The 16,154-nt window shown below is 32.2% G+C and overlaps 1 protein-coding gene across 1 annotated transcript in view; it reads right to left on the bottom strand.

Moving 5' to 3' along the window:
• Positions 1 to 16,154, bottom strand: part of LOC106471454 (sushi, von Willebrand factor type A, EGF and pentraxin domain-containing protein 1-like) — a gene marked incomplete at its 5' end in the record, with an annotated part of 53,785 nt that overhangs the window by 16,477 nt on the left and 21,154 nt on the right. The window contains 10 exons of the mRNA XM_022400071.1: positions 415 to 591; positions 1,176 to 1,355; positions 2,755 to 2,928; positions 4,096 to 4,275; positions 6,177 to 6,353; positions 9,390 to 9,539; positions 10,215 to 10,499; positions 11,368 to 11,490; positions 13,147 to 13,239; positions 15,062 to 15,271. Coding sequence (XP_022255779.1) covers positions 415 to 591; positions 1,176 to 1,355; positions 2,755 to 2,928; positions 4,096 to 4,275; positions 6,177 to 6,353; positions 9,390 to 9,539; positions 10,215 to 10,499; positions 11,368 to 11,490; positions 13,147 to 13,239; positions 15,062 to 15,271 — 1,749 coding nt within the window. The remainder of the gene's footprint in view (positions 1 to 414; positions 592 to 1,175; positions 1,356 to 2,754; positions 2,929 to 4,095; positions 4,276 to 6,176; positions 6,354 to 9,389; positions 9,540 to 10,214; positions 10,500 to 11,367; positions 11,491 to 13,146; positions 13,240 to 15,061; positions 15,272 to 16,154) is intronic.

Raw genomic sequence — 16,154 nt, 5'->3', positions numbered from 1 at the left:
TTTTTATACTGTGTAGTCTAATTACTAAGATTAAGACACTTGTTTAAATTTTAAATAACACAGTTGTTTAAAGACAAAACCAATATTTAATGATACACAATAATTATGAAAAAAATGAGACTGTCCTCAGTACCAAAATACAATAGAAAATTTTACTTAATAATTTATTGCATAAAGATAAAATGCCATGAGACTGGGAATGGAGTACGAGTGTATGAGCAGAGACTCATGGTATTTTATCTTTATGCAATAAATTATTAAGTAAATTTTTTTATTGTATTTTGAGACCAGGAAAAACTCGTGGTTCTTTATTTTAACATTTTTGTTATTTATTTTAATTATTGTCTTAAAAAAATAGGATTAAATGTGTCTAAAAAAGTTTTCCGTTACATTAATAATTGTTTACAAACTTACAATGACACACAGCAGCTTCACCTGTCCACTTTCCGTCCAGTCCACAGACTCTACGAGAAGATGCACTTATCATCACATGACCAGTTTCACAAAAATAGTCAATGACAGAATGGACAGTAAATTCATCTCCTTCTACATACGATCCAGGATATATATTTGGCTCTCCACAGTCAATTACTGTAAAATATTTACAATTTGAATCTTTTCTCTGGCTTGTCACAATCAAATAACTATATACAATAGTCATTATCTCTCTCTGGCTCTTCAAAGTATAACAACAGAAAAAAAAGAAAACTTGTTACACCATAACTGCTCATTTTTTGTGTTTCTTTGCAGTTAGATGATAGAGCACTTTGATGAAAATATAACATATAACAAACATGAAACCCCAACCAGTACAGTGTTATTCTACAGAGATTTGAAACTTATATTGACAGAGCAATGTTATATATGTGAGTAAACATACTAAATTAATCTAAACACTGGTACACGAGCTTACATGAAACTGTGTATTTATTTCTGTACAACTCTGTGTTCAGGATATAAAAAAATACACGTTTTTACAAACGAGACAAAAATGTCATTTGTGCATACAAAATATCAAGACATTGTACTACAGTGAATAAGACATTACCAGAATTTTTTTATTTTTAGCAGCAAGATTGGTAGCAAAAACATTGTTATAAATATAATTTGCAAAATATATAAATATTTTTTGGTAGCAAGAAAACATAAAATCCATCAAGTTTCTACTTTCTTACATTTACAGACTGGATCCTGTCCACTCCATAACCTTGTGTCAAGACAAGTTCGCTCCTTGTCCCCAACGAGACTGAAGTTCTGGTGACATGTGTACTGAACTTTACTTAAATACGTTGTGGTCTGGTTAAGGAACACAAGGTCCCCATTGCTTAAAGGACTTGGTCTACCACAGTCAATAACTGTGAACAAAATAAGAAATTTTGAAAAGGCATGCACAAGTACAACTGAATCTTTCTAAACAGTATTACTAGTTTAAAAAACTATAAAGTCTGGGTTCTTTAGCCTTAGCACTTTGTTGAGCTTGTATTTCGTAAATTAAGTTTTTTGTAGGTTTACAGTGTGGATTACTGTTTATAATAACTGTGTTCTTCACAGAACTTCATAAGTTTTATACATTGTTCAAACCAAAATCCTTTTCTTTTGGTTAAATAAAAGTCAAATAACATGAAACATTTTGATGCATACAGCTTATCTACGATTATTATTTTGATAAAATGGAACATAAAATACTAGTGAACTTTACCAGAATTCATAAGTGATATTCTTTATATGTAAAACAGTACAATCATAGATTTCAAAATCAACGAACTACATTGATTGTTAGATACTACGGAATCCGTGAGAACCATCAAACTAATAAGAAAAATCAAGAACATTTTGCAATAAAAGTATCCCCAAGTCAGACTAAGATTGATCTTCAAACTGAAAAAATGAATATGTAACTTTTTTTCCTTTTTAAAGATAAAATACTGCTTCAAAAAAATCGCTCGTGTTGTGTCAATACACATGTCCATGCTGTAGGCATTGCTACATTGGGTCAACGACTTAAACCTTAACTACCAAAGTTAAGGAGTATGTGCAAAACAGCCCTTCCAACATCTCTGGAATTTACAACCATCTAAGCAAAATTTGTAGCAATAAGCCTAACAATGAACTCTTCAAAATAACAGACTCAGCAACAGATGAATGGACATTAAGGAAACAGGAAGCACTCCTGATTCTAAACTTAAAACCAAAGCTGAACAAACAGCTATCAAAACCACTGGATCTGAAACTGTGATAAACTTAGCATGCCTGAGATGGGCAAAGAGTGAAAACTTCGTTGAACAATCAAATTGTCAATACAAGTATTGGTCTTTGGGTTATTAAACATTCAAGAAATACACTTTTGAAAAGTGTGCTAAAATAGAAAAAAAAATTTGAATAAAGTTAATTGTAACGAAAACAATACACATACAAAATGAGCTCACTTAAAATACATGGAAAGTTGTTGTTTTCTTAGTACAAAGTTACACAATCAACTATCTGCACTCAGTCCACTGTGGGGAATTGAAAACTGGACTTTAGAATTCAAGTCCATAAACTTATTTCTGAACTACATAGGGACATGAATGATAAATAACTTCACAGTGTAATTTAATTATTTCTATAAAATAAAATCAGTTTATTAAAAAGCCGAGTACTTCTCACAAGACATACGAAATAATCACCATAGCTACCAATGGCTATGAAATATATGATTCTTATTAGAAGTAGTGCACTTCAAGGGATGTGCAACATAAAAACAGTTAAACTTACATTTACACTGAGGGTCTCTGCCTGTCCATATGCCACCAAGTTCACACTTCCTAACCTTGGTCCCAACAAGTTTATAACCTTTTTCACAGCTATATTTTGCCTGACTACCAGCTGTCTGCCCTGTAACCTCCAAGAAACTATTTGGTGGTGTCTCGAGCTTCGGACAATGGTTAACTATGCAGAAAAGATCAGTGTGAATGAGTATGTTTAAATCTTTAACCAAAACACCTTCTTTAGTTTCATATTCAGAAACACACCTACAGGTGCTTTAATCTGAGAGAAATTTTTAGGTGTGGTAATTTAAGTAAAAGTTGAAATTATTTTTGTTGATTAGAAACTGGTAACCACTGTTGTAAATGTCAATGTACTTTATTAGTTTTATATGTAATCTTAAATTTAAAGTTTCTTTACTTATGAAAAAAGCTTGTTAATAGGTTGTTTCTTTTTTCTTCTGTTTAAAATCATTCAAATTATGATGATTTTATCTAGAAAACAAATCATTTTAAGTTATCTAAACCCAACACATAAAAACAAAGAACCATAATATGTGTTTCATCTTTGTAACAGAACCAACAATAACAGACATTGTGGCTTCTTATCCTGTATATCTTTATAAAAAAAACTAAAACTAAGACACCGTGACTTCTTACCCTGTATATCTTTGTAATAGATCCGACATTAAGAGACATTGTGGCTTCTTATCCTGTATATCTTTATAAAAAAAACTAAAACTAAGACACCGTGACTTCTTACCCTGTATATCTTTGTAATAGATCCAACATTAAGAGACACAGTGACTTCTTACCCTGTATATCTTTGTAATAGATCCAACACTAACAAACAATGTGGCTTCTTACCCTGTATATCTTTGTAACAAATACAACACTAACAGACACTGTGACTTCTTACCCTGTATATCTCTATAAGTAAACCAACAATAATAGACACTGTGACGTCTTACCCCGTATATCTTTGTTACTGTACCCCAGCTTAAACTTAACACATAGGGAGCAACAAGAAAGAGTAAAACAACACTTACACAGACACTGAGCTTCTTCTCCTTCCCACTTGCTGTTTCCTAAACACCTTCGTGTGTCAGTGCCATCCAGTGTGTAGTATATCTTTGTTAGTGTAGCCCAGCTTAAACTTAACACATAGGGAGCAACAAGAAAGAGTAAAACAACACTTACACAGACACTGAGCTTCTTCTCCTTCCCACTCGCTGTTTCCTAAACACCTCCATGTGTCAGTGCCATCCAGTGTGTAGTATATCTTTGTTAGTGTAGCCCAGCTTAAACTTAACACATAGGGAGCAACAAGAAAGAGTAAAACAACACTTACACAGACACTGAGCTTCTTCTCCTTCCCACTCGCTGTTTCCTAAACATCTTCGTGTGTCAGTGCCATTCAGTGTGTAGTTCTGATCACAAGCGTACTGTGCAGTGGCATTGAAGGTAGTGCGAGCATCCAGATACAGAATGTATCCATTTGTAATGTTTGACAAAGGCCCACAGTCAACATCTGGCAAGGATTTATGAGAAACATTTAAGGCAATAAAAATTATCTACAAAGTCTCACACCCCACACAGACACCTCTGACCATTTCAATACGAGCATGATAAAGAGTAAATGAAGTTGAAAAATTAGACTTTAGCCTTCCGTGTCTTTAGATATTTTTCATGCTGTCAGGTAGCAAATAAAAAGAAAATTTATGAACTAAGTAAACCTTTTCTGAATTTGCTTTGTGTTTTATGCCTTTTTGTACGTATAAGTTTATTCACTTTACTGTCATTTGTGCTGTATTAAAATATTTTCTCTAATCACCAGTCTCTGAAATTAAAGTTCTGACTAACCACAGATGAAGGCAAGTAGAAAATTACTTAGTTAAACTTAACCCTTTGATGCCCCAAGGGAAATATTACACCACTAAATTAAAAATAAATTATTGAAAAAATACTTGAATTCATTCTTCCACATTTGGCTTTTTAAATACATTAGAGTTGATATTCATTCAGTAAACAAAAATATTATTTATTTAATTATTTAAAAACATAAAAAATCTTAAATTTTCATTTTGAGCTTACTTCACCATACTCTTGAATTTTCAACTGATAACATAGCATTCATTACTCGTAATCTCCTAACAAAAAAGTTGAAATGGTTTATGAGCTAAATAGTCAATTTCAATCTTGTAACTTTATACGAGTGTAGTTTTTTAACTGTTTTAGGCAATCACTGTTTCTCAACCTTGGTTGTCATGGTGTGATGTAATTGCCTGTATCTCAGCACTGAGAAATCAAAAGCTCTTGACTTAAACACGTAATAAAAGCTTTTTCTCTACTCTTTCCAAATGTATAAGCCAACATGTCTTCTAGTTCTGCAGAGACTCACAAAGTGAAGAAAGTTTAGCTTGGTGATATATTGCTAGAAGAAGAAAATGTTTGTGAACAATGTCTGTCGCAATTACAGCTTTGAGTTTGTTTTTTATAAAATCTTGTAATATTTTTATACATACATTTATACTACATTTGAATTACAATGTTGCAATATGATAGGAAATATTTTTCATGACACAAGATGAGGTAGGCTTAGTTAGATAACCTTGCACTCAACTATATCAAGTTTCATTTCATCAACAAGGTCGTTGCTTGTTAAGTCATGTTTACATTACTCATAATTGGTCTAAGTAACTGCAAGAATAGGCAAAGATTGTTATGAGTTTCGTGCAAAGCTAGTCGTCCCTAATTTAGCAGTGTAAGACTAGAGGGAAAGCAGCTAGTTATCACCACCCACTGCCATCTCTTGGGCTACTCTTTTACCAATGAATTGTGGGATTGACCATCACATTATAACACCCCCCATTGCTGAAAGGATGAGCATGTTTGATGTGATGGGGAATAGGCAAAACAAATCACAATAAAGAAATCCAAATATATATTAACAATTACAAAAAAACATTGACTTGCTTCTTGCTTTGATATGCAGAGTTCTTCAAATTAAAACAAAGATAAAATTTACAGTTTTATAGAATCAAAACTACTGGAAAGTTTTACAAGAACGTAGAAAGACATAAAATCAGTAATTGAAGTCTACAACAAAAGCAAGCATTTTCAATTGTTTCTTAGAAAAACGCATACTAGAATTAAATCTTTTTGAATTTTCAACGCTGCAAATTCATATAAATGTCACATAAAAATATAAGATATCTTAATTTGTAGAAGCTACATAATCTTTATTAATTTCATATCAAGTATTTCATCTACAATTTTGTCTTTTCCTTGCAATGTAATAAAACGAACAATAGAACAGGTGCATCAAATCCATTGGATTCATCCAGATGTTTTAGTTTTGAAACACCCAAAATAGCTCAAGACAACAGAAAGGCTTATAAAAAACAGTTAAAAACTTTAAAGGGAACTTACATTTACATGAAGGTGCTGAACCTGTCCAGAAACCATCAGGAGCACATGTCCGCATCCTGTCACCAATAAGCATGTTTCCAATAGGACATACATAAGTAACTTTCTGCCCCAAGTTAAAAGTCTTCTCTAAAATAGTGGAGTTCTCTTTCCTGTCAGGGCTGCCACAGTTTGATGGACCTTTTAACATAATTAAAACCACGTATTTACTTGTAAGACGTTCATACAAATAAATTAAACAGCTAATACCACATCATTACCTTGCTTCTAGCTAATACTGGCAATAAAGATCATTTCATTGTTTAGCACAAAGCTACAAACCTTCAGACTTACCACTGAGCCACTGGGGCAAGTACAGATCTAACACTCAAACAACACATGGGAAAATCACTTGAAGGTAAAAAACACTCATTATACTTCTTTTTATATCACAGGCTTCTCTATACTTAGATAAAACTTCAGAACATATCTAAAATTAGTTCATTTGATTACTAATGCCACTTAAGTTTCTAACTAAGCTGTTTACTAAACACTATCCTCATGTGGCCATAAAAACTTGAAAATTTTTTGTTCTTTCTTCTCTTACCAATAGGAGTCACCTGAATCATTCTACACAGATCACAGTTTAATCAGGAGTCACCTGAAACATTCTACACAGATCACAGTTTAATCAGGAGTCACCTGAATCATTCTACACAGATCACAGTTTAATCAGGAGCACCTGAATCATTCTACACAGATCACAGTTTAATCAGGAGTCACCTGAATCATTCTACACAGATCACAGTTTAATCAGGAGTCACCTGAATCATCCTACACATATCACAGTTTAATCAGGTGTCACCTGAATCATTCTACACAGATCACAGTTTAATCAAGAGTCACCTGAATCATTCTACACAGATCACAGTTTAATCAGGAGTCACCTGAATCATTCTACACAGATCACAGTTTAATCAACATCTTATTCAATGTGAATCTTTCACTTGGAAGCGATGTATTAATAATAATAGTATTATTTGTAGCATATTTATTCTAAGATTAAAATTAAAATGAAAGAAGTCTTATTAAATGAGTACTAATTAATGTGTTTTAGGTATGAACAGTTGCTTGTTGAATATAAAGCAAGAATTGCAATTCATAGACTGGGTAAAATTGTAGGAAAGCATTTTGGCACTTTTAATGAAATTTAATAAATCATTTGTCTAAAAAAAGAATTCTTATTATCTATTTCAAAGTAAAAATTGTGACCACTGTCTTTTGAAACAATGTGTGAAAAGGTGAGTGAAAAGTCAAATGTAAATTTCTGATTGATACACATTGTTGAGAAAATAATATTCATTTATAAATTTTTTTCTTAACCAACAGAATATACATAATATAAAAGTAATACCAGTGGCCTAAGTATCCTTTCACAATTGCAGGGGAGAGGGTGGGGGCTAAAAGGGGATCCAAATCAGCCAGAATGATATATAACTACAAACATAGGGAAATAAATGTATGGCCTATTTACTTTTATGCAGGGGGAGGCATCTTTTGTAGTTACACTACTGTTTAACACTAATGATTCTAAAACCATTATTTTTTGTTTTAACAATTTCAAAAAATAAAAAAACTAACTACTACTGTACATAACAGACTAATTATAAAATCATGCAGGTGTTATGACAGCGGTAGTCACGTGACTCTGGTAACACGTCATGATATTCTTGAAGGATCGGGGAACATCACAAATAATCCAGTATTTGCTAGGTACCCTCTATTCCTGTATATAAGTGCGCCGGATAACGTGAGACGAATCAATCGGAATTGAATTGCAGACAGGCAGAGATAAAGACGAACAATTGAGTCATGCGGGGTAGTGACCGTAAGTAAGTGCGTGAATCATTGTGAATTATAGCGTGTGTTTAAAGTGACTGTGGAAATCAAGTGTATTACAAAGTTGAATTGAGAAAAAATAAACTAGTTTTATTTAAGAAAGGAGTTGTATCTCTGAAGTTCCTTGGGAAGAATTTATACCGGGAAATTAACAAACGACCAGAGACGTAACACAGGCTTTACTGACAACCAGTTTTGATTTGATTTACAGAATTAACTAAGTTAGATTTTGTAAAAATTAATTAAGCTATATTCCATAAAATTGGTAGCGATAAATCAAATAATATAACAGATTGTATTATTTGATGTTATACTCTTGTGAAAAACATACATCGATTGATATACTGGTTATATCATCTAGCGTAACACTCTTGTGAAAAACATAAATCAAATGGTAGATTGGATTATGTGTCTGGTGTAGCAGTCTTGTGAAAATCACATATCAAATGATATACTGGTTATATCATTTGGTGTAACAGTATTGTGAAAATCCTAAATTAAATGATATATTGGTTATATCATTTGGTGTAACAGTATTGTGAAAATCATAAATTAAATGATATATTGGTTATATCATTTGGTGTAACAGTCTTGTGAAAAATTCACATTGCAAAACTTCATTATTTACTACAGTTATTATGAGGTATAACATTACAATATGGCAAGCTTGATTTTAATTGTCTCGTACATATATTTGATGTATACTCAACAACAGCAGAGCAGTGTAACAAAATTTAGCTTTCTTTCCCCAAGTGACCTATAGAACATTACAGCAACTAATTTTAAATCATTTCTAGAATACATGCTGTTGGCTATTCATCATAATCTTTTTTAAGTTAAATATATGAATTTTTATATTATTTTATGGAATAACTTACAAAATCATAAAACATATCAACACTTACATTAACATTTTAAAGTTCTAACCATAAACTTGCAAAAGAACCTACTTACTATACTGACAAATCCATGGTAAATAATCTAGATCACATGTTACATCATTCCACAGCCACTTCCTCCCACCATCCAAAACATTAACATTTTAAAGTTCTAACCATAAACTTGCAAAAGAACCTACTTACTATACTGACAAATCCATGGTAAATAATCTAGATCACATGTTACATCATTCCACAGCCACTTTCTCCCACCATCCAAAACATTAACATTTTAAAGTTCTAACCATAAACTTGCAAAAGAACCTACTTACTATACTGACAAATCCATGATAAATAATCTAGATCACATGTTACATCATTCCACAGCCACTTCCTCCCACCATCCAAAACATTAACATTTTAAAGTTCTAACCATAAACTTGCAAAAGAACCTACTTACTATACTGACAAATCCATGGTAAATAATCTAGATCACATGTTACATCATTCCACAGCCACTTCCTCCCACCATCCAAAACCACACAATTCTGTTGCCCATTGTAGTTGTTGGGCTGGTCAGGAGCCCACAGAAAATTCACTATTGTCTGATCTATTGTGAAATAAACATTACAGTAATATATTTGTAATAAAGTATCCATGTTAAAATTACTTTTATAATGACAGAATTTTCCTTAAGCTAAACAAAATAGAAGTATTTTTATCACAGAGAATGTCTATAAGTATTCAAATAATACTCCAGAGTTTGTAAAATTATTTTTTTTATATTTAAACATGTATAATGTTTTAGATTTTAGTTTTCCAGAAAACCTTTACTGAAAAATGAACCTTATAATTTCCATTTCTCTACATTTCTTACATAACCAATTACAGGAATGAAAATAACCGAATCTTCCTTTACTATAATGAAATGGAAATATTTTTTTAACCAGAACTACCAAAGTATTTCACCTTTAAAGTACAATTATTTATTTTATTCAAGAATTCATTTAATTAATTTCATTACCTTGATGTTTACAGCAAAGAAACTAAATAACTGTTGTAGAAGTTTCAAAACAGTAATGTATTGATAATGAAACTTTGAATAGTTTCAAAGAATGTTAGTGAAATCAATAGCATTTCTAAAATCTCAATGTTAAAAATAACTTAGATATATATTTTTAGCTTCTCAATATTTCACAATAATAAATGATTTATTGATTAGTCTGCATACATTTGAAACTCATTAAAGGAAAGACAGAAGATTTGAATATTAGATCACACTCACTGTTGACCCAATGCCATTTCTGAGACACTATACCACGCTCTCGCTGAGCTCCAAGCCATACTAAGTTAGATTTTAAATTATCCTTTTTTCTCTCCAATTCAGATGACAAAAAGTTATGGATTATGTTGCTCATGGAGTGTGCAATAAAACCTCCGCGTGCTCGGCAGTACTGATCTGCATTCGTGAATGTCCCTCCTTTGTCACCTTGAAACTCGTAACATGTCTGGTTAAATATAGTCAGCTTCAAGGGTTCTAGTTGATTGGCACACCGATCGACAGAAATTTCTATAAAAACCAATAAATTAGAGCTTAAAAGTTATTTTGCTTTTCTTTAAAAACTTTGAACATACCCTGAATCTCTATATCTACCACAATACAGGGAGATTTCACTAAACAACTGTGTAATAGTACATTACTCATAGACATGACTGTATAACTATGAATAAAGACTAAACTCTCCTATAGGAAACACACACGTGCACATATAAATATATATATATACACATGTACAACTATATACGAACATACCTATATAGAAATAATAATAAATATGTAATTACAAAATGAGAACCTAACATGAAACATCACAATGTATAAGTGGGCAAAAATTGTTAGCAACCACAAAAAAATTAAGTTAAAATATCTTCAAATGTAACGAAAATGCACAAGAATATGACACAGAAGTCAAAAACCTATATAGTAAAAAGTGGTGTATAATTCAATTATCATCAAAGACAGTCTGTCTCTCCAATTATTCACCAATGTGGGTGTGCAACAGTTTGAAATAATGTACTAAGCCATAAAGGGAATCAAACTAAGGAACTAAGTTTTTAGTTTTCATTTCTCCATGTTTGATACCCTGTAAGACTAATATAGAAATTTTTAATGTTCAAATATATGCATCTTCTCGAACACGTTTTTTAAACTTAACTGAATATACCTGTATTACAGATAATTCTCAGCTAGTTATAGTAGCCTTGCCTTTTGAATAAAACAGAACAGAATCTGAAGTACTTCTCAACAAAAAACACAAATTTTAAAACTCAGGCAATACACTTGGTTTTTTTCACAAGTTCTAGTTTTTCCTTACAATATCTTAGTTTTACAATTATAGCAAATACTAATGAAACTACAGAGCTCAAAGCTGACTTACCTTGTACCGTGAACACCATAACCTCACAAAGTGATAGTGACCCTTCGATGCCCACCATCTGAACAAAAGCATATCGACCAATAATGGGATAAGCACATTCAAAATCTTTGGTGGTGCCATCCTCTGAAAAAAACAACAGATAATTGTCAGCTTCGATAATTTATCGATGAAATAAATAACCTGATATAACCCTCATGGAATGAGATAATAATTGAAAAGATATTTAACTTACCTTTTTATAATTAGAAAGAGTAAATGACCTAAAGATGACTGAACTTTGCATAACATAAACCAACACATGAAACAAATATTGAAAGGTTGGAAGAAAGAGAAAGAAAATACTATGTTAAATAAAGTTTGGGTAAATTCACAACAGCATAGTTAATTAATTGTTTAAAAATTACTTTAATACAAGCTTGAAATGTTGATGATAACGAAAAAGAAGCATTCTTCCATAACTTGCATTCTAATTAAAATACAAATATACAGAAAAAAACAACAACAACAGACAGATCTCAACGTCATTAAGAAAAAACCAACAGTTCCATGTGATGGATGTGTGTGTGTGTGTGTGTGTTTCTAAAGAGAAGCCATTAGATCCATGAAATTAATGAAAGTCATTAAGAAGAAATGTGTTTTTCTAAAAAGAAGCTAGCAAATATTTAGCATGTTCTTGTATCTTTAAAGAAAGGGTAACAGCTTAAACTAATTTAACGTGTGTGTGTGTGTTTCTAAAGAGAAACCAACAGTTCCATGTGATGGATGAAAGTCATTAAGAAGAAACCAACAGTTCCATGTGATGGATGTGTGTGTGTGTGTGTTTCTAAAGAGAAGCCATTAGGTCCATGAAATTAGTGAAAGTCATTAAGAAGACTAATTTCATGGACCTAATGGTTTCTCTTTAGAAACACACACATCCATCACATGGAACTGTTGGTATCTTCTTAATGACTCGCACCAAAATCTTGAAACTGATGACTTCTCATTAAGGAGAGAAGCCCATATTCTGGACTCATGTTATGGACCTGACTTTTCCTTCTTAGAGAAATAAGGCCATGTCCTAGCTGGAACTGTTAGTTTCTCCTAAATGAAACAAATTCATTTAGTGGACCTGTCAGCTTCTGGTTAAAAAAAGAAGCTTGTGTCATTTTACCAACCTATCAGCTTCTTAAAAAAGTAACCTCATATCCTGCTTTCAGCTTCTCCATAAAGAAACAAGTCTTGTGTCCTGGTTTACTGGCTTCTTCAAGAAAGAAGACTGTGTTGTATAACCTTTTGGTTTCTCCTTACAGATACATTCCAAGGTTATGCACATTTGGCTTCCCATTAGAGGCATAAGGCCGGTTTGGAGTTGTTTGCTTTTCCTCAGCAGCACAAACTCGTGTCATAGAGTTTTAAGTTATTCTTTCAAGGACTACTGAAAGCAACAGCCAGCCTCTCTTATTATCTGTATTATCTTGAAAGTTAAATGTCCTTATTAAATAATTACTAGCTACCTCTCTAAGCATAATGAGAGGCACTTTACTGTGATTACTAATTTGTCGTTTAACATTTATTAAACTATTCTAGCTGTCAAGTTATTCTATATTCATTATTATACAATATTTACCTATTGTTCCTGGATACCAGGCACATAAACGATTACCCTGAACTGTGGAGCTGTTTCCAACTCTAATTTATTATACAATATTTACCTATTGTTCCTGGATACCAGGCACATAAACGATTACCCTGAACTGTGGAGCTGTTTCCAACTCTAATTTATTATACAATATTTACCTATTGTTCCTGGATACCAGGCACATAAACGATTAAGCTGAACTGTGGAGCTGTTTCCAACTCTAATTTCTAGATCATGTAAGGGCTTGTGACCTACAAAAATAAAAACATTTCCCAAACATGAAAGATTTCTACTCATAATTAGTCAATAAATAGAAGGAAACAGACAAATGACAATGAATTAAACTACAGAAAATTAATCCAGGTATACATCTCAATGTTTTAAACTTAAAAAAAAAAGGTTAAGTCTGGTACAAAATAAAATTTGATATAGGTCAAGGAATTGATATACTGAAAGAAAAATCATTATAATGAAATAATTATGCAATCATTAAATGATAAAAAATACTTATGAAAGGATCAGATGTCATATTACCATTAACTTTTGATCAAAACAACAAGTTACACATACAGAACAGAACTAAAAATCAACGCAGTAATAAACAGAACTACTCTAAGATACCATTCTTATAATGATTAGAAAGCACTGATTCATTAGTTGAGTACTATCACTGTTAGACAGCAATAATACAAATAATATCTCACACGGTTTAGCCAGCCTAGGAAGTTTAAGTTAGTCTTAAATCCATATACTTAGTTAACAATAACGATAAGTAATAATGTTGTTTTATATAAATGTCCAAACTGCTGCTTCACTAGAATTTTTAACATCAAGTGCTGGGTGTGGCTTAATGATCACGGCCTTCCTGAAAGTTTTAGAACATTTTACGTCTGTATAAAACACAAGTTAGGCTAGAATACATTTTGATTGATTTTTGAGCTAGTCAGTTCGTATTTTAACAACAACAAAAAGAGATACGAGAAAGTGTTGTCTACCGTGAACTCAAGCCTATCAGTGGGCATCAATTAAGCTGAAGAAGTTGCAACAGAAGAAATATTTTTGTTTTATCATTAAGTAGAGTATACAAAATAAAGGGTTTTCTAAAGGTTCTTTTTTCTAATAATCTAAAGTTAAGTAAAATACGTGTTAATGATTTATTAATGTTAATGATTTACATCAGACCAATAATAAATGTAACTTTCTGCACCAATATAAACTTTTCATGAAGAAATTCATTACTTTGTATATGATGACATATAGATTTTACCACCAAGTTCTGATAATGATATTCCCCCCCCCCCCCCCATATCAAACACGATGCATAATCATTATATTTCCATGGACCTGTATTGGATAGTTATAACCTAACATAATGTCCCATCCTCTAAACTATAATTATGAAATAGATTAATTTAAAAAAAAGTCTTAAAGCCAGCCCTTATCATTTATATACTTATCAAGCTTTCTCTTAAACGCACTTAAATTTAATGCCTCCTCAACATCCAAAAGCATCCCATTCCAAAGACCAACCACCTTGTTAGAAAAATAAAACTGTCTTAGCTGAAGATGACTCCTACCCTGCCAAGATGTGTATTTGTGTCCCTTAGTCCTACTATTCTCACTGTTGAATATGAATAAAGATTATGCATCAACACTATCAATTCCTTTTAAAATCTTAAACACCTCAATCAGATACCCTCTAACTCTTCTTTTTTTAAACCCTCCATCCCAAGTAACGTCGAGTAACCCTCTTCCGAACACTTTCCAACAATTCAATGTCCTTCCTTTGAACACTTTGTAGCAACGTTTTTGGCTAAAAATATAGGTTTACCTTCAAATTTATACGTTTTTAAAGGTTATTTGGCCATTTTGAGCAAATACAAAAGTCATAAAAGATGAAACAAAAAAATAACAGGTTTGGAAACAAATCTTGTTACAATTGATTTACTAACTTCCTTTAATGACAACTTCCATTCTATTTATAGTGAAAATTACTCTTCAGCATAAATAATTATTTCTTCAAAACATCCTACTTTCAATCTAGTCAAACAGAAGAGATAAATTTTCACTTACCACAACATCCTCTGGTAATGATCCTCACAACTTTCACTTCATATGTTTGTAACAAGTCCACTTGCCACCAGGGTGAGTTTTCTTTCTTTGTTTCTGTACAGAATTTGTTCTCGTGAAGGGTTGTCGTGTCTCCATCATTAGCATTTTGTGGACTTCCACCTCTGGTGGAGCTAGATTGGTTAGCAGGTTTTCCATAGGCAACATTTACAGCTGTTTAGGAAAGCAAATTGCACTTTCACTTGATTTAATAATAGTAGTATTTGTGCCAGTAACTAACTTTTTTTATGCTTTCCAAACTTCAAGGGTTGTGATACCGAAACTTGGATGCAATTGATCCATAAAATATAAATAGGCAGTATCAGTACTTGACTTACAAGGCACGAGATTCAAACAGCAAAGTAACTGAATCACACAGATTACAAACAGCTTCCATACTAGTAGTGGGGGTTAGGGAAAGATTTCACTTAATCTAAAATAACTTTCGGTTGTAGTGGACAGCCTTGCAAACACACTCATCCACGTGCTTTACCTCGAGTGTCTTGTGCAAAGCAAAGTATAACTGATTATGACGCAACTTAATTACTTAAAACACTTTTCAACTGATTAGATTAAATAGAAATCATGTTTCGGTTTTTAAAGAAATATTATATACTATTTACGTACTAAGTAACCTACTGACAAATAACGTCGACTCACACAATATATTTTTTTCTTCAAATAATTCCACTTATTACTGCAGGTGTCCCCTCTGTATTTTTCTAGAAAATGAGCGACTTGTAATTAATTGTTTTAAAATTGTTACCGCCAAACGTTTCATGGATCAAATAAGCTGCAAACATTTCATATAAAGTATAGCTAATCTTAAAAAGGTTCTCTAAAATTGAAATACCACTAGTTCACATAACTTTCAACAGGTGGTGAATATTGTTACGACAGCAGAAGTCACGTGACGCTGGTAACACGTGATGATGGATCATGAAGGCTCGAGTGTTAGCCAGACGCCCTATATTTTTATATATATAACAAATAAAGTGGGGAGAGAAGTGACGGCATAGATAATTGCAGATAGAGGGAGATACTGAGACATATAATC

The sequence above is a fragment of the Limulus polyphemus genome, unplaced genomic scaffold (assembly GCF_000517525.1).
Source record: "Limulus polyphemus unplaced genomic scaffold, Limulus_polyphemus-2.1.2 Scaffold4633, whole genome shotgun sequence".
NCBI classification, from domain to species: domain Eukaryota; kingdom Metazoa; phylum Arthropoda; class Merostomata; order Xiphosura; family Limulidae; genus Limulus; species Limulus polyphemus.
The sequence above is the reverse complement of the archived record's forward strand: the minus strand, read 5'-3'. Positions and strand labels throughout refer to the sequence as shown.